The sequence below is a fragment of the Atractosteus spatula genome, chromosome 5 (genome assembly GCF_055471065.1).
Source record: "Atractosteus spatula isolate fAtrSpa1 chromosome 5, fAtrSpa1.hap1, whole genome shotgun sequence".
In the NCBI taxonomy this organism is placed as follows: Eukaryota; Metazoa; Chordata; class Actinopteri; order Semionotiformes; family Lepisosteidae; genus Atractosteus; species Atractosteus spatula.
The window spans coordinates 21,780,867-21,799,697 of NC_142710.1; the positions used below are offsets into that span (position 1 = coordinate 21,780,867).

The 18,831-nt window shown below is 35.2% G+C and overlaps 1 protein-coding gene across 4 annotated transcripts in view; it reads right to left on the reverse strand.

The window, feature by feature from the left end:
• Positions 1–15,933, reverse strand: part of blnk (B cell linker) — a 42,851-nt gene extending 26,918 nt beyond the window's left edge. Inside the window, exons 1-2 of one of the 4 annotated variants that reach the window (XM_088917766.1) lie at positions 15,875–15,922; positions 6,615–6,661 (exon numbers count right to left, since the gene is read on the reverse strand). In XM_088917766.1, the coding sequence (XP_088773892.1) occupies positions 6,615–6,661; positions 15,875–15,901 (74 nt within the window). In that variant the 5' untranslated portion in view covers positions 15,902–15,922. Of the gene's footprint in view, positions 1–2,386; positions 2,680–6,614; positions 6,662–15,874 lie in introns of those variants that run through there. The other 3 variants (XM_088917768.1, XM_088917770.1, XM_088917769.1) reach the window with 3 other exon arrangements.
• Between the last annotated feature and the right edge of the window lie 2,898 nt (positions 15,934–18,831).

Here is an 18,831-nt window from a genome sequence, read left to right on the forward strand (position 1 = left end):
GATATATGTTTGTTCACGAACAATACAGTTCCACAGTTTCATATTACAACTTCTGTGTCTTTCTGTGCACACCAAATAGAGCCAATAGTATTAGCTTCAGATGTTAAAAGTTTTAATTTGCTATTGCTGGCATCATGGAATACTTTCTAGGCGTAACAAATGGTAATCTATTTGACTACATAAAAGAGCGGAAAAAATATTTTTGAAGGTGGCTCTCCATGGTGAGAGCAACGTTTGCATTTTCTAACTCCCTGCAGGCCATAAGAGAGTAGTAGGAGATGGAACTTTTCAGTTGAGTGGGAGGTGTTTCATATTCTTATGGAAATGAAGATCATTTCAGATCTGGCCTGTAGAACACAGGGTTATGTTTGCTTGTGCATGAACGTGTGTGTCTGTGGTCCTTTGAGTTTGTATTTTTCTTTGTGTTTTTCTACTTGTGAAAGGCATGTCATTTATGTGTAATCCCTTTATTCATCCTTTGAAACACTTGACATGACACTTGGTTGTGATAGGCACTGTGATTAAAAACTGGTGGTCTGACTACTGTGTAGCAAAGGTTAAAAGTGAAAGACTGCCCACTATGTGAAAAAAGATTAATGTAATTGAACTTCATTCAAATCTATGCATACAGTGCAAATATAAGTAAAAGTTAATATACAGTAAGTTATGTTTTGACACTGTTCTTGTCAAATGGGAGTAATTCTAATTTAGCATACATTATGTACTTTTTAGTTTAACAGATAAAAAAAATATACGAACATGTTTGATATTAAGTTATGAAACATGGTATGAAATAGAATCCATAAATTTCAGACATAAATACAGATATAGATATTCTATTTTTAATTTTGAGGGTTAAAGCAGATGCAGCTGACTGCTTCACTGAGTTCAGTAACTATTTTGTTCTAACTGCGACAACCAGGTGCAGAAAAAAACAGTTCAGAAAGCAAAATTCAAATGGAAAGAGAAAGCCACATCCTTTAGGGACATTAGCTCATTAGTTGCAACATGATGAGTGGACAGTGCCAGTAAACATAACTCTCTGAGGTTTCTCTTAATCATCGCTGTACAATGACCCAAAAAAATGACCCAAATTTTCCTATTTATTTATATTTCTTAAATTTGAGAGTTAGACTAACATTACATTTTAACTGATTTAGCTGTATATATAATGTAATATAGCACATTAATTCAAATGCTCGTGCTAATTTTTAACATCTTAATTGACCCAAGTGTTTCATCTTGTTTGGTAAACACTGTGAGTGACTGCTGAAGACACCACAACTTTATTGTGCATTATAATTGTGCATTATATACTTTAATGTGTATTTTAGCATGGGCTATTAGATAACCCTTATGGATGCTGTGTAAGAAACCATTGTATATTAAGGTATGGAACATTGATGAAGATGTATTGCAAATCCATTCAAAATCTGTATTATCTATAAACTATAATCTGATTTTTTAAAGTTAAGTTGGATATTTTTTTTTAGATTTTCTTATTCCTTTTAGTACACCCAGACAAAACAATGACAAAAACAAATGAATTCAAAGAGGAAGTGCAAGTTGAATGAAAATACTGAACTTCTGCTTCATGAGCGATTTAGGACTTTGATAGTGCCATATGAATTACAGGAGAGTAATGTAAAAGTATTACTGCAGATTGGTGTATTCTGATACTCCCGTAGCTTTAATTGTTAACCTCAAACAAAAGCACACCTTATACACTTATGTATATGAAGAAAATCAATCCCTATGTATATTTTTAAGTGTGTGTATGTTTAATGTCTTAATCCCTTGTGAGATATTTTAAAGTATTGTACTTTACCTCCACAAAAATACTATTGACTGTTTTTTTCTTTAATGTTTCCATCTCCTCATTTTGTATGTTACTGGTGCTTTCGCATGTGGACTGTGCTTCTAACTGATAACAGTATTTGTAGGTAGTAGGTAAAATGGCAAAATCTAGTCAATAAACTATAAATAAAACAAGACAGGTTTTATTAAAATAAGTTTGTCTTAATATTTTAACAGATGCTTTCATAATGCTGTTTGGAAATGACAATCTAGATCAATGAACTGCATATTTAAAATAGTCTTCAAAATCGCTGCTACTCTATCTCCAATCTCTTAGAATGGTCTAGTACTTTGGTCAGAATAAAATCTAAGACTAAGATACTTTATTTTCCTTTAAAAGCAAATAATCTACATTTATCAGAGGCACAAAATAACATGTTTTTATGCAATATTAGTTTTCATGTGACAAATATAAATACAATAATATAATATTTTTTTCAGAACACTGAACATAGAACTATTATTGTTTTTTTATGCAGCACGTATGATAGAAAAATCACCAAAGATTATTCTGTACCGTTTTACATACCTCATTTTGTCCATTTCTCGAAAATTAATAACCGTTGTTGACGTCTATTTCAATGGATGTTTCTCCGGGACAACAATGCCCATATGCCCAAGAACAAAATTTCAGGGGGGTTGTTAATTGAAAGAGGAAGCTGACAAGTCATTTAATATTTTGTGGACTAGATCTTAAAAAAAAAATGTAACCAACACCTTTCCGGAAAAGAAAACAACTGGATAAAACAAATGACAGAAAAAGCAAGTAGCAAGTTGTGAAGAAGACCTGTGACTCAGCGAAGATCTGTACTGGAATGATGTGTTCTACTTATTGTTGCTACTGGTTAAATAATGTACCTTCAACTTCCTTATTCCACAGGTTAAATATTAAACACCAGGAAACCGAGATGGAAATATTGCTCTCTGCGGGATTTTTAGCAATCTCAATAAACCGAGACACATTTACGTGGAGTGTACTACTTTAAAGAAGAAGAAGAAGCAGCAGAAATTACATTTAGTGGCCTTTCTCGTCCATGGGGAATTTAAGGCTAGTTCCAATAACTGTTATGTAACATGCTACGGGCCAGTGACCTAGCCTTATTTTAACCAGAGTATAAAGTCTGTTTACATTTGCCAAGGATTGGCACACTTCCTGTACCGTTTTGCAGCGTAATCTTCGCCACACTGAACAATTTTTTTTACTCCACACTACTCCCATATTCATGTGGAACATTGAAATTCATCGGAACATTTATACTGTTATAACTGTTATATAACATACTGCATAGTGTCTCTCCCCCCCCCCCCCCAATTACGTAATGAAACAGTCAGTAAAAAAATTACCGCGGTAAAGCTAGCTCGAAGTTCGATATTCATTTTGGAACATCAATAGCGTTTTTACGAAACCTCCTACGAGTTATGAAAACACTTGCGATGTGCATAAGGTGATTTGTGAATGTTTTCAAAGCCTTCAAATTGTCGCTTTTTGATTGATGCGCAATTACGCGCCTACTGGAACATAAGTGTACATAAATTGCCAATGCGAGAAATACTGCTCAATAAGTGTTCATGCGAACCACCTGCATATGACCATAGGAAGCAGAAGAGCACAGAGACAAACTCAAAGTAGTCTCCAATTATCCAGCCTGTAAGGACTGTAAGGACTGGGATTAAAGTTTGTTTTATTTCTAACACCCTTTTTTTAAATGTCCAGTTTTCATTCAGTTAAGGGTCAGCTACATATGCAATACTACTGACAGTAGAAAACATCCTTGCTTTGATTTGTGAATCTTTTCTTTATTGTTTTATGACTTTTTTGTATATGGCACTATTTGACAGGCAATACACTGGGATGGGGGATGCTATTCACGAGTCAATAGCTTTTGCACAACCACACTCATGATGCTGTAACCAAGGGTTTTACACACTAGGCAGGCCCTCTGACCTTTTACAGCCTTGCTTTGATTTGTGAAGTTTTAAAATGCAATATTCCATTCATTTCATTTGTAAATTTATATATTTTTATTAATAATACAACTTGTATCACAGATAACCTTTAAACATAGAGAGTCATGGGGAAAGTGTATGTATGTGCTAGTGTGGTGTGCAGTATTGATAATGTGACTGTGTGACCATTGGGCATGAGGGAGAGAAAAACAAAAAAAAAACTCCAAAGGAGAAAAATCAATCTCTGGGGTTCCAAGGTCTGAAGGTTGATCTCCCCTTCAGGTCCTGGCTGTGTATGACAAGCAGTTGTTAGAAATAGTTCAAATGCACAGCCATGCATGGTGAGACAGCGTGAATTCTATTTCAGATATTATGTGAGAGCAGATGTGTCCTATCCATTGGTTTGAGTGGTCCGGGACCTTGGTTTGGTAGGGATTCATATCTTCTGGGGCCAGCGCTTTAGAAATCCAGGAGCAGTCCTTGTCATGGGGGATGGAGCTCGATGCAAACTAAAGGCACCGTGATGACATAAGAGAGGAAGGAAGGGGGTTAAAAAATGATTAGACGCAGCAAATACTGTATGATTGTAATGTGGTAATATGCCTCCACACTTGATAACCCTTGGTTTTGGCGGCTGTTCAGCGGCAGCAGAGGTTTTGGGTAGTCAGGATAAGAAAGACTTAAGAAATGTGTCTTCAGCTTCGATAAAGAAGCTGATGCAGATTGGACATCCTTAACAAGGTTCGGTAAATCATTCCACGGTTTAAGGGCTGTGTGACTGACATCTATACCACCTGCACATTTCTGTTAATTTGACGGTTTTTGAGATAGAGAGCATCTTGCGACCAGAACAGTCTTATTGATGCTTACAGAAGCAAAGGATCACTGAGGAGGCTAAGCTATCTTTGCATGTAGGTAAAAATGTGGTATCATATGGGAAGCCAGTGCAGTGAAGACAGGACTTGGATGATGTGATTGTGTTTCTGTGTTCTAGTCAGAACATTAGAACAGTTAGATTTTTTTAGTGTTCTAAATTGGAGTGGACATTCTTAATTAGCTACTGTATGTTTCTAAGATGGGGAAAATAAACTCTAGCTTTCAATGAGAATCAACATTAAGGTCAGGGTGAAACATTTCACTGCATAACAATATTTTCACTGTTACTGTGATGTCAACAGTGTGATCAGCCACATTAAAAAGGGACTGTGATGACATGTTATGACTAACATTTTTTGGCCCAATTAAAAGGACTCCGGCTTTGTTTATCCAGCAATAATACAAACAACAGGAGGCCATTCACTCAATCTAGTTTATGTAGTAGTTAAAAATAAATTCATCTGAGGACCTGATCCTGCTGTTTCTTAAAGAAGCCTAAATATAATTATTAAAAACACAGTTGTACAGTTGTTGAAGATGACCCACAGGCCCAAAACCATTTGGGTAAAGAACTGCCCCTTGCTTTCTGTTTCAAACCTAGTTCACTCAGACGTTTAAAATAAGTGTAAAGTAGATACTCTCACATTTTTTACGAAAGCTATAGTTTTTTAAATCTTTTAAATAATGCGCACTCCTACACAGATCCTCCAGTCGAAAGGTCTACATAAAGGACCCAAAGAATCTGAAAGCTTCACAGCTCCAGAGCAAAGTATCCATAGATTTTGCCAAAGCTAATTTGAATCAAATGGCTTTTTCAATTTCTTTTTTGGGAACACATCTATAGCAAACAGATTATGGCTATGGACGTTTTTTAACAGCAAGAAATTTTGTTCTGTCTGTACAAATGAAACACATTTTGGAGTACTTTCACAATGGTTTTTTGTTTTGATTAATCCAAACATTTTTGACTCCAACATGCTAAATGACATGGTCTTTAACATCATCCCTGAAGACATGGTCTTCCCCCTTTGTTTTAATATTACTAGATAGAACACTGAATTTTGATTAAATGCATACACATCTTGTCGTCAAATCTGATGCATCTGACTTCCATCTTTGCGATGGTTATGCACGCTATAATAAGGAATGCAACAATTCAAAAAAGATGCGGATTATCGATAAACACTTATGTGTTTCTTTTTTGGATTGCTGTTTGATTCATTTTCCCTAGTTTACAGAACCAATACTGCCTGCAGATAAACTTACAGGCCTTCCACTGAACTATATCATCCTTTGTTTCTTTCAAATCTATCTTTACATTTCCTGCTTGCAAAACCAACCACAGTGATAGTGTGCATACCATACCCTCACCAGACCAGGGTTTGCAAAATGTACATATCTAGGTATCTGAAAACAATATCCAGATATCCGAAAGAAAAGATTCACAAATCAAAGCAAGGCTGTGATAGGTCAGAGGGCCTACCTAGTGTGTAAGACTCATGGTTACAGCATCGTGAGTGTTGTGGTGAAAAAGCTATTGACTTGTGAAGAGCACCCCCCATCCCAGTGTATTGCCTGCCATATTAAAAAAATCCTCAAAAAATAAAGTTTCACAAAGGAAAGCTGTGAAAGGTCAGTCTTCTGTGTAAACACAAACATTTGGTTTGAACATCATGGGCGCTGTTTTTAAAAAGCTGTTGAGTACAGAAGAGGATGTTCTTTCTTCTTTTTTTCAGCGTGGAATAAACCTATTACTTGTTCCTTCACTTACTGTAAGCCTATCTACAAACTGAAATTTCAAACTGCATAACACAGCTGTAAAACACTGCATAACTGAATAAAACAATAATAACACAGGACATAAGCTTAAAACAGTGTTCCAACTGATTATTTTGCAGTTTTGATTTTAATTGCATTAAAAAGTATGTACTCACGGCTGGAGTATGAAATTAAATTTGTTGAGGTCACTGTCTGATAGGTTCTATAAAAGAAGAAAAAAAGGACACATTCACAAATGACTGTTAGATCACAGACTCCAGAGTGATCCTTAAGATGTTATCAAGGGGGAGGGACCGCGAGTCCCTCTTCTATGTTTTCTAATTACTGAAGTTTTTGGCGTTGTGATCCCATTTTCTATTATTAAGTATGACAGAATAACAAAATGAAACATTTTGCAGACAGCTAATAGGCCCAGAGTAATTGAAGCCAGGTTGACAAGCGGTAATGTCTTAAACAAAACATAAAACACAGAACATTTTTCATATTATCCAAAGGTCTAAAATAAAGCACCTTCTTTTATTTTATATAAAAATACAGTAGATTCAGCTTATGTGTTATCACTTTGGTGGCCTGGTGGTGTGATTAGAGTTGCTACAACCTCACAGTTGCATGCTCTGTTCTGGATTGGAGCTCCTTCTGTGTGCAAGTTGCATTTTGTTCGTGTCGTTCTCAATCTTTCCAAAGAACGTTTTGGTATCTATTAATTGCATCAATTCAATACAGTGTATCAATTCAAGCTTAAGATCATTCGCGTCGCTTAATGTAGCTAGCTTCACGCTACTTGTATACAGTATGTGTAAATCGGAATTCCTCCTTCCGCCCATTGAACTTTCACTGAATGGCATCTAATAATAGCTGTTTTAATGTCACATACACCGTCATTATAAAGATTAATTTATATTACAAAACCTCCTAGATGAAACAAACTGGATAAAAACGTTTTGGAATGGCTAAACGCGTTTTATACCCGACCTGAGCGAGTAGCTCTTCTAAAATTAGTTTATTGTTTTTCAAAAACTCCACCTTCTGTTCGTTGCCATGAATTACACATATTAGGCAATCTGTTTTAGCACCACTTAGCAAAACATAAACTTTCTCCAGCACTTTAATGTCTAATTTACTAGTCGCATTAGGCATTTCTCGAATCTAAAATAACTCAGCATTTCTTCCTAGAAAAAAAAAATCCTATTTATGTGATTGTTCTTGCATATTTTAGTAAACGGGTTGATTTTAATATATCTTATTATCACTTGTAATCTGATATAAATCGATCTCGAGAAAGTGAAATATTAAAAAAAAATACTTTATTTCCCTGCAATATTAATGTATGATTTACCAATCGCGCCAGAGTCGAATTGCCTCCACTCCTTTGTAACCTGTTTTACGTTCCTAAATGCCTTAAGTGAAAATCCACCATTTCTGTGTTGAAATTGTACAGCATTGGCTTCGAATGTAAGACCACCTACAAGCCACCACGTGGAGCTCTAACCCACAAATAGGAAAATCAATTTTTAATTTTTCACTTTGCTCCTTTATCGACCGAGTTTTTGTTAACCCGAAAGGCACTGAAATAGCCTCTCATTAAGTTACCAGCATTAGTGACAATTATTCTTGCCTTTTCCAAATAGCATAGAAGTAATAATTTCAAGTTCTGGCGATTATTTTGTATAAGAAGTGGGGAATTGTACATTATTTGTAGACATTCTTTGGATCCAAAGGTTTATTTAAGCGTCAGTTCGTAAAATTAATAACAACCTAAATATTATAAGCAGTCAGCAGTTTATTTATGAGCTAATAATAGAATCTGTTGAGCTTTAGAGACTTCGGAAAATAGCTTAAAGCTAATTGTGTGCGTGCGTGTTTGTGCGTGATGCCGAAAGCAAAAAGAAAAATATAATTAGGAATTCCTCACAGAGAATAGCCTGATTTTGCATTTCAGCATTTTCAGTGTGAGAAATTATACAGTATGAATTATTGTCTCTAAATAATGTTTAATAAAATCATTAATAATTCCCACTTACAGGTAGTAGTTGTCTTAGTATCCAACTACATTTTTTGAAGTCATGATTTTGTATGGTATTGTTATCTGCTGAATTCCTTTAAACATTTCTTTTAATGTTTATATTGTCACACAAAGGAGAAGCCCCCCTCATTGACGTCAGCACTCCGTAATCTCCCATCTGACCTTGAAATATTTCTGTGGTGGGTATTTTACAGATGGGGAATTAATCGATTATTTACTGCAGGAGAAGGGCATTTTGAAGCCCAACCCACTGTTAAACAAGTTGCTTTCAGTGATGGATGTCATTCCTATCCAAGACTTTCCTCCTCAACAGGTATAAGATGACTGGTTTTAATGTAGAGGATGTAACTACAACTTTACAGCTTTACTGTTTTCTGTCAGGTGTTTCTTTCTGCTAGTAAATCACTATACTCTCTGGTTCTACCAAAAACAATCGCCTGAATACAGCTGGAGCAAAACCATCTTGCTGTTATGTTCCCATTTCCAGACATACATTCTGCAAGACATAAAACCAAATTCTTTTAAGTCTATGCTGCCACCTTTTTTTGGAGGTGTATTTAATCAATGTTGATTTTTTGGTACTTCTACATGTTTTATTGCTGTACAGTGCTCCAAGATGCACTACTGTGGAGAGAGTTGTATAACATTTAAATAGATTTGACTTGTGCTGTGGGGATTCTGTATTTTACATTTTTTACCCATTCCATTATAAAGTGAGTAGTAAACATTTCATTTTCATTTGTATTTCGGTTTCATTTTCCTTGTCTTGTGAAACTTTCTTGCAGTATTTTCACAGTGTTCTGTGTAGACCAGAACTCACTACTACTTCCTTAAAATATCTTCCCAGAACGTGTTCTTTCAATAAAATTAATTATAATCCACTACAGAATAGCTGTACTTGAAACACAGAGTCATAAATCTCCATATTCTGTATAGCTCTACCGAGTATTTGAAATAATATTTAACAAAGATAAAGTAAATGATAAAATTGAAATGTGGACATGAAGATTATTTCATTCTAAATTCTAGAAAGTTCTAAAATCATTTAATAAGATCCTCAATAGTTCAAAAACATAGGGTAAAAATTAACCTTAAATAATGCATGTTTATGTATGTTTAGGTCTAATTTTCTGTAGCACTCTGAAACTTGGCATGAGAATGTAGATCTAAGTCAATTGCTCTTGTATTAAAACCTTGTCAGCTCATATCATCAAGGATAATGTGTTCTGTTACAATTTAAAAAAAAAAACTTTGCAGTACTAGGAAAAGCAATCAAACCACAGAATTCTTAAAGGATTTCTTAATTTACATTGTGATATTGTCTTACCATACTGTTTCTGACTTTTTGTTTCATTTTCCATTACCATACTGTGACTGGAAAAGGCTTATTTCATACTGTTGCATCCGATTTAAAGTACTGCATTGTGTAATGGAGTTTCATTTGTTTTTACCTTTTTTGTTTTTGAAGCATGAGTTATAAAGCTTCAGCTGGCAAGCTTCATTTCACACATCTCCTCAGAACAAAAGTGAAGTCCGCACGGGCACATTCTTGCCAGAGATCCCCATTACTGTAATTTGTAATCATAACTAGATCTGGATCTCTCATGCCATATTTTTAATCTTGGCCAAGATTGCCACGAAACAATCTGTCTTTTTGATATATGGCTTTAATTTAGCAGGACCTTGCATGTACAGTACACACCAGAGGCAGACAACCCTGGTCCTGGTGAGCACCAGTCTAGAAGGTCTTATACTGTACATTAGCTGTAAAATCATCAGTTACTGCAGTTACTGTGAGCTTTAACCAATTTTGAAAGTTAATTGGTGAGGAATGACCACTCTGCTTCATCAAAGCTACAGGTTTCGGTATTTTTACTTTCGATTCATTTTTAAACTGCTTAATTGAGCAAATCATCTGCTTCTGTGGTTGAAACATGTTTTTGGCATTTAAGAATGCAGCACAGTTCCTGCTGTATTGTGACTCTCCACAATTCTCCTGTACCTCAGAATATACTGTAGGTACTGTAGCTTCTTTAAATTAATGAGACTATTTTATTGTTTAATTCCAAATAATAAAACCTAGATACAGATAAGAACATACATTTTTTATTTTTAATTTGGAATGCCCACAACTGGCATGGTGGTGTGGTGGTTAACATAGCTGCTTTATTGTGCTGGGGCCCCAGATTCAATTCTAGCTACTATTACTATCGTTATTATTGTTATCATCATCTTCATCATCATCATCTAGAATAGGGGTTCCCAGAGCAGCATGTTCACTGGGTAATCTTTTAGGCTGATGACATACTGTACAGTATGCCCATCCATCCCTTTTATAACCTTTTTTTAATGGTTATAAAATGGATTCTATGGGGGTCGTGGGGGAGTCAGAACCTATCCCGGCAAGCAGCGGGTGCAAGGCAGGATAAAAACCAGATGGGATGCCAGTCCATTGCAGAGCAGACACAGACACAAATCTGCACACACTCACTACAGGGCTGCACACTTTCCACGCAAATAACACCCAAGGTCAGGAATTCAACTTAGGTCCCCAGCACTCTCTGTGTGGAGTTTATATATTCTCCCCAGGTTTTTGTGGGTTTCCTCAAGGAGCTCTGGGTTTCCTCCCACAGTCCAAAAACATACTGGTAGGTTAATGGGCTTCTGGGACAATTGGCACTAGGGATGTTTGTGTTTGTGTGTGTCCTGCAATGGACTGGTGTCCTGTCCAGGGTGCATCCCCCCACAACCCTCTACTGAATAAAGTGGATGGAAAATGGATGGATGGAATTGCTTAAAAGAGGCATTTAGTAACGTTTAGTTTAATGTAAATTCATTTATGGGTGTTTTGCCTTGATCCAATTTCATTCAACGCTTTGAAATCTTAGAACAAATACATCGCTCATAATGTCAATGAATATGAGCTAGAGAACTTTGCTATCTGATGTTTTTTGAAGTTATTGACGGATTAGTGGTTTTCAGTTCTGTGACTTTGTCATGCAAGAGAAGCTAAAAAATATTCATAATTGAATACACTTATGCCCTGTACTGTACTATAGAGTACTACCCTATTTCACAATTCACAATTTTTAATTAGTATAGTATTCCTTCTAACTGAAGTCAGTTACTGTCTATTCAACCTGTTTTGGTTTTGCTTGGCATAAAACTAAATCAAGACAGAACACAACTGGTTGTCCACTGGCACTTTATTTAGCACAGCAAAAAAATAAATGTACGATGGAGGATGGAATTGACAGCAGTGTGCTGCCTTATTCATTGTACCATGTTGATACAGCACCCCGCATAAACTGTTGTGAGAGAACAAAATGGTACAGAACATACAGTAGGCTTCTACACTGCAAAATCTTGGTGTGTTGAAACCAAATCACTTAGACCCATTACTCACAATGCTCCTCCCCAGAGGGGTGACTCTTTTCATTCCTGGAGCTAAGTCTATAGACTATGCATATCTACTGTACATTAATTTTGGGACAGACAGCCCTTTGGAACACCTTTTTGCCCACCTGAGTTGTCGTTTGTTTGCAAGGACTTTTTGCAAGGAAGTAAATGTACTTTAAAGGCAGTACTATCCTACTTTTAAAAAAAAACAGCAACCCGATATTTATAGCTAAAATTCAGACTTAGCCTTTTGACACTGAATAAAATATAACCGCTCAGCATATCTGTGGATGCTGCTGGGAAGCTGAATTATTTATGCCTAGTTCTTTCCAAGCAAAGATAAAACATAACAGCCCTTGCCCCGCGGCTGTTTTTAGATAAAAAAGTAGTCCATCGTTCATAACTTTCTGTAATTACATTGCTGTTTTTAAATTTTGTGCCATCTTAGTTAAAAAAAGCACTGAAATTATTTCTTGCATTTCCCATTTCCTCTCACGTGCAATGAGTTCCTTTCTGATGCTGTCCAGGGGAAAACCCCACAGTCAATGCCGCGCAGTTATCTTTAAAAAATCATTACAGTACATTTTTGCTGTTATGACAGCTGTACCCACAGCAAACATGCTTTATCATAAAGGAGAAAAAGCTCTCACCCTGCAGAACTGCAGAGCCTCAGTACTAGGATAAAGCTTGAGAGACTCCTCTAAACAGCTGCCATCTTCGGTTTTCTGACTCACTGCCTTTGACTGTGATTTCTAGTACGTACTTTCCAGTTAACCTATTTTGGCTTCATTTTATTGTAGCTAAAAAAAAAGTAATGGAAAGCTGAAAATCACCAATACATTTCAGTTTATGATATAAGGAAGAGGGTTTGCAGTAGCAACGATTTTAGCTAAAAATATCAGAACAAGAGGACATCATAACTGTCTTTATTTCAATATGAATACAAATAACTGTTCACAAATATCTCACAAAAACTGATTTTTATTGACTGGGGGTTTTTTTTGGAGAGATGTTATGCAGGCTGATATTTTTCCTCCCAGTTTGTAAACCCTACTAGTATCTCTGCTGTAGAAGTGTACATGAGCATAAAAACAAAATGAGAAGCTGGCTCACAGATGTGAAACTTTTTGTACGTGTTCATTTTGAGACTTGTTAACATGTATGCAAGCCCACATATACTCCTGGTAGTCCTTTTGTAGTTGTTCAGTACTTTCACACTAAAGGTTTTAATCAGCATTAATTTATCATCATTATTATACTTTCAAATTCAAAACAGGTTAAAGATGTGTCTTTAAAAAAATAGTTTATCTTAGATGGACCAGCAGATAGAACTATTCCTTCATGACGTCTAATTTTGTTTGACAGAACCACAGTCCTGGGCATATGGTATATGGTTAGTAACCCTATATGTTTTGTGTTTATATATGGTTTTGAATGTAAACTTTGAATGAGTGTTTCATTCCAGCTTCTGTTTAACTGACAGAAATTGCTCAGTGACCTCTCCTCTGAAATAACAGGTGACAGTGACAAACATCTTTAAACTAAATGCAGCAATAGAACTTTAGGCTATATAAGAAGAGATACTGTAATACAAATAAAACTCTGAGATGTTCCAGCACTGGGCTTCATTCCTGACTAGAATTTAGATTCCTTAGTTTGAATCTGTTTTAATATAAGTTTCCAGACAGCTCACATACTGTATCAGTGTTTAGCTACACCATTACATAAGATCAGAAATTATTAGAGTGAAAGCCACAACTGCCATAACAACCCAGTCTTACTGCTTTTATATGCCCAGGGTAGAGTGGTGCTTGTTAAAGACAATTTTGTGCTCATTTTCAACACCTTTGCAGCTACATTTGTGCAATGTGGGATAACCTCCAAATAAGTAATTTCTGTAATCAAGATGTTTTTTTATTTCAAGGATGAGGGTACAGTGCTGTGAGAAATTAGCACGTGACAAAGCTGAACAGCGTAATTGCTTCTTGTGGTAAAATTGAATATTAAATGAACATAGTAAGAGACACAATTAGCACCATCTTCCTCATGCATCCACAGACAAATGCCTCACAAACCATAAGAGAGTTCTCTTTTTCTTTTCAACACACTAGGGATATACATGATATGCAGATTTGGAGATGGGGAGATGAAATGGTAAAATGCTGAAAATATTGTTCTTCAGCATGCACAGTGATTAAGATGATCCAAGCTTATGCAGACACAAAATGGCTGTATGCAGCTTTTAATGACAGTTATATCAAATCACTGTATTGATTTTCAATAACACAGGTCAACTCTTACTGGAGATGTTAGGCTGATTCTTTAAAGATTTATTACACACAATGTTTTTTTTTTTAAATCCAGCGTGGTCATAGTTTGGATTGTTAAACAATACCAAGGTAAAATCTTGAAAAAAAATTAGAACAACTGTCTGAAATTTTATCGCTATGACTGTTGTTTTGAATAGACAGGTGGGTTATGGGAACCCCCAAACGGACAATGTATTTTTGTGCAAAACAATATTTATTACCCGATAGGTTTTTGTTTCTACATGCTACAATGACTTATCCTAACACAGAAAATGAATGCTCTTGATAGTTTTTGGTTTTGGATAAATTATTTCACACCTTTTCACTGGAAACAAGAAAAAAATGGATTCCTAAAAATAAATCACAGAAGTGTGTTACAATGACACTTTTATACAAGATTATAGCCATTAAATTCCAACTGTGAAGACATGTCAACCAATTAAACAGACTGGCAACTCAGGTGTGGTTACTGTAGGAGACAGGTAACATGGTGAATTTGTCCTATAAAGCATCTTTTGATCCTAATTCCACTAATCAGCACTTCAGAAAAAAATCGTACTCTCAGTTTTCCTTCTGAACAAACATAGCACTTTGAGAGCCAGCCGTGATGTGGAAGAAAGCTAAACTAAGTTGAGAAAGCTAAGACATATGTCTTCCATTTCACAAGCAGCCTTCCGTCTTCAGAATGGTTAAGCAAGTAACAGATTTCACATCATGTTTTCACAGTGTGTTGCTGCTACAGTATATCCGTTTTTGTAGGCAATAGAAAGTCCCATTTATATCAAAATACTTTAGTTCAATCTAATCAAATTGATATACTGCATTCTGTAATGTTAGGTTTATTTTAAAAATGTGGGAAGATTTATCACAGTGTTTCCATTTAATTTGAGAAACTCCACATCTATGACAGCTTCCTGACAGTCTGCTTCATTCCTTCTCTTGCAAAATTATTCAAGCCTGGATTTCTGCCCATAAAAAATTACTCTTTGGAAGAAATCATGCAGCTAGCTCCAGTTTCCACTTATTTAAGTTAATGTAGTAAAATCAGAAGCAAGATTCATGGCACACATTTCTAAAAGTAGGTCCATCAGCAATACAATAGTGTTACTCTTACACCCTAGCACGGTGATACTGCACTACATATCATATACTGTAGCATGTGGTTAGAGTAATACCGTATAATCCACAACTAGATTCTAAACATAATTACCTTCTGCTAAGTTCAGACGGCAGAATATGACCTTTCTCTTTTCAGAGTATTTAAAACTTTAGTTTAGCATTGGTAGTTTTGTTGGTGATATATTGGTGCAATTATTTTGACTATATACATAATGATATTTTTTCCCATTTAGCAAATGTAACAGAAACTCACAAAATGCTATTTAGTAAAAGACTTAATTTAATCCTTAATTAGACTTATTTACCCACATAAATCACATTTAGTTTTAGTTTTATAAATCTGCATCTCTGAAAACTGCTTGTGAAGACAAACATAAGCACAAAATATGACTAAAATATGAAAGTATGAATTTAAATTTGAACATTTTGCCACATATTTCCTTTTTATGTTGTACCTGACAGATATACTGTTTGGGAGTTGGAAGTTTCTTTTTGAAAATATTGTTTCTTTTAATATTTAGCCTTTGTAGTAAGCCATATTTCAGAAAAAAAGTCTGAAACCTACCAAAAACCAATGTCCATCTATCTTCATTTTTTCCACTGTCAGCGAGCATTCTCTCATTCCATTCTGTATAGGAAAGGGTAAAATAAGGAGAAAGTGATGTGCAACCTTGCATTGCCTGGCTGAAGTTTGCAGAATCCAGTTTCAAAATGAATATCTGGGGGTTTGACTTCTGAAAAACAAAATCTTTGAGAATGATGAGTGTGTGTGTGTGCAACCAAATTTCTCAAAGATATTAGATGAAGACAGATGATTTGGAAACATACGGTGTAGGCTATATGATTGTTGCTATATAGCCGTGGTATTGATTCTTTGGTTGTAAATAATAATGTCACTGAAGTTCTAGGAGAGGAGGTTAAAGAACAAAAACAGGAAAAAGACAAAAATATTTTTATCTGATGCAACAATAATGGAAATTACAGTGAATCTGTGCAAAAACATGAACAACAGAAATAAAATATGCTACATACATTAAACTATGACAAACAGTATAAGGACTCACTTACCTTTGATAGGAAGTCTACTAATTGATGTGGGCTCCAGGATTCAACCTGCTCTTTTGTGGGCAGGTGTAAAGCCATTTTTATGAGGCAATGCACGTGAAATGTGCAATGATAAGTGTTGAAAGCACTTCTTCTAGTTTCTTGTTTATTGAGCTGTTTAACAGTGACCTCAACAAGGAAGTTTCTTGAGGCCCAGCCTGGTTTGGTAACTGTCTTTGTAAAGGACCGCCTCTCTCTTTACAATGAAATACTTTTCTTTTTGAAATTTGCAGGATATGGTGAGATGTAGAAGATCATAGTCCAGGGTTATTAAAGTTTTATACATTTTGTCTGTAAGAGATATTGTTTTCAATTTCCACTGACCTAGAAAAACACTTAGTATTATGAAAGAACCATAAAACAATTTGTCAAACTAAAGTTGTCAAATTAAGCACCATTGAGTGCAATTTGTATACATCCCTCTGTATACACCCCTTTGCTCAGTGCAAAGTGTTTTATTAAACAGCCCTATTATTACTACTCAGGAAATTTTTGTATGCACTGGGGGTACATAACAGTGTTTTTTCAGCACGTAGTTTTCAATAATGCTGGAAACTCTTCTATAAATATTTGAGTCTGACATTATGCAGTTAAAATAAATGCCAAACCTTATATTGCAATGCTATTTGATTGAAGTGTTCAGTACTGTTTATAAACTGTATATTTTAAAAATCCCTGAAATAAAGCTGATATGATTTAAAGCATGCACATCATTTCAAGGATGAACATATTTTTATTTACCTGATTTGCATGAAAACTTAACCAGACTCAGTTAATTCTGTGCTGAATATATCATAAAACATAATGTTGTATGCTGACTTTAAAGTACTTTGACAAGTTATACATAACAATGGTTATACTTAGATATACTGTATGAACTACAAACACTTTTCAGTTTCAGTTCAACAACAACATGCAGAAAATGATTAAGCACCATATTTGTTGTGCAGTAATGTTTTTAGTTCTGCTTTAGTTTAAATGATAAATTATGCACGTACTTAAGAATGAGAGGAGTCCATTCACTCCATCTAGCCCATTTGGTAATTAATAGCTATAACAACAACATGGCTGAATGGCACTGGGTGTCACTCCCAAAACATTTTAGGTCAAGAAGTTTTAAATGCAATTCCACATAGTTTTCACTTGTGCCCTTTGGTTCATATTCACAATTTTTGTCAAACAAATGTTAAGCAAATGCCAGACTTCTGTAACAGCTGTACTAAATATGCAATGAATAAATTTGATCTTAATCATAATGAATACGGATATGCTTTTGCATATAAGATGTTTGTTTGCAACTTCATGTGGTCTCTTAAGATTTATTATTGTTATCTTTCTGAAGAATTAGTGCAAACCATGTTTGGTCACCTGTCAAAACCACACAGTATGCTACTTAAGTGGTGCTAGACTTGACGGTGGCCCTGAGTTCCATTAATAACTTCTGAATTCGATATACCTTAATTTCAAACCCTTACCTCTGGCTAGCATGTGGTTGTATGTATGAGGGTGTATATTAAAATTATATTACTGGAAAATGTACTTGTTTCGTAGCAATGCTAAACTAACATACAATGACAGAGAAATGAATTATTTGAGTGCCTGTCTTTGAGAAGTGAATCCACTTTGTATCCTACATAGTAAATTTAAAAAATAAAAACAGAAAAAGAGAGATAGGAGCTGACAGGACCCACTATTATTGTGAATATTTCTGAAAGGACAGCCTTATTTGTGTCTTGATCCAAACTACATTTAATGATAGCACAGGGTATTAACTGTAGTGCCCATACAATACTATGCAATACTGGGAACACTGGTAAAAGTCATGAAATTGCAATTGACAAGAAGGTGCTGCTGTGACTTGAAAACCATTTTTTTACATTGGTTTCCTGATGAATCTACTGGTAAATATATTTGTTCCCTCAGGCAAGTCCTTTAGTTTACTCATTAGACCTGATCTACTACAGATTTCACCCAAACTGTACAGTTTTCTTTGTTTAAAAAAATGTATAACCTAGTACATACACACAGGATACCTGAGCATTTTTTCAATCTTCAGAGTCTTTGTCATCTTTTTCAAAAAATGACATGCAATAAAACATGCAATCTCTTGTGAAGAAAATTAAGTCAAAGCATCCCCTGAGATGAAAATAAAAATAATAATTTTAACCATATACTGTATATGAAATACTGTAAAGAACAAATATTTGTTTCTATTGTACAGTGTCCCATTACTAGAAAATGTTAGCTTTGCACTGCAAATAATTATATCTAACCAGGAAGGAATATTGTTTGCTAGCCTCTAGTTAGCACCTGTACCATATCAGTAACCTTTCAGTGCAAAACTTCTCTTCTCTGCTTTTCAAGTTCCTCAAAGTATTGATAGAAACAACACTGAATTCCCTTTTCTCTTATTCAGTA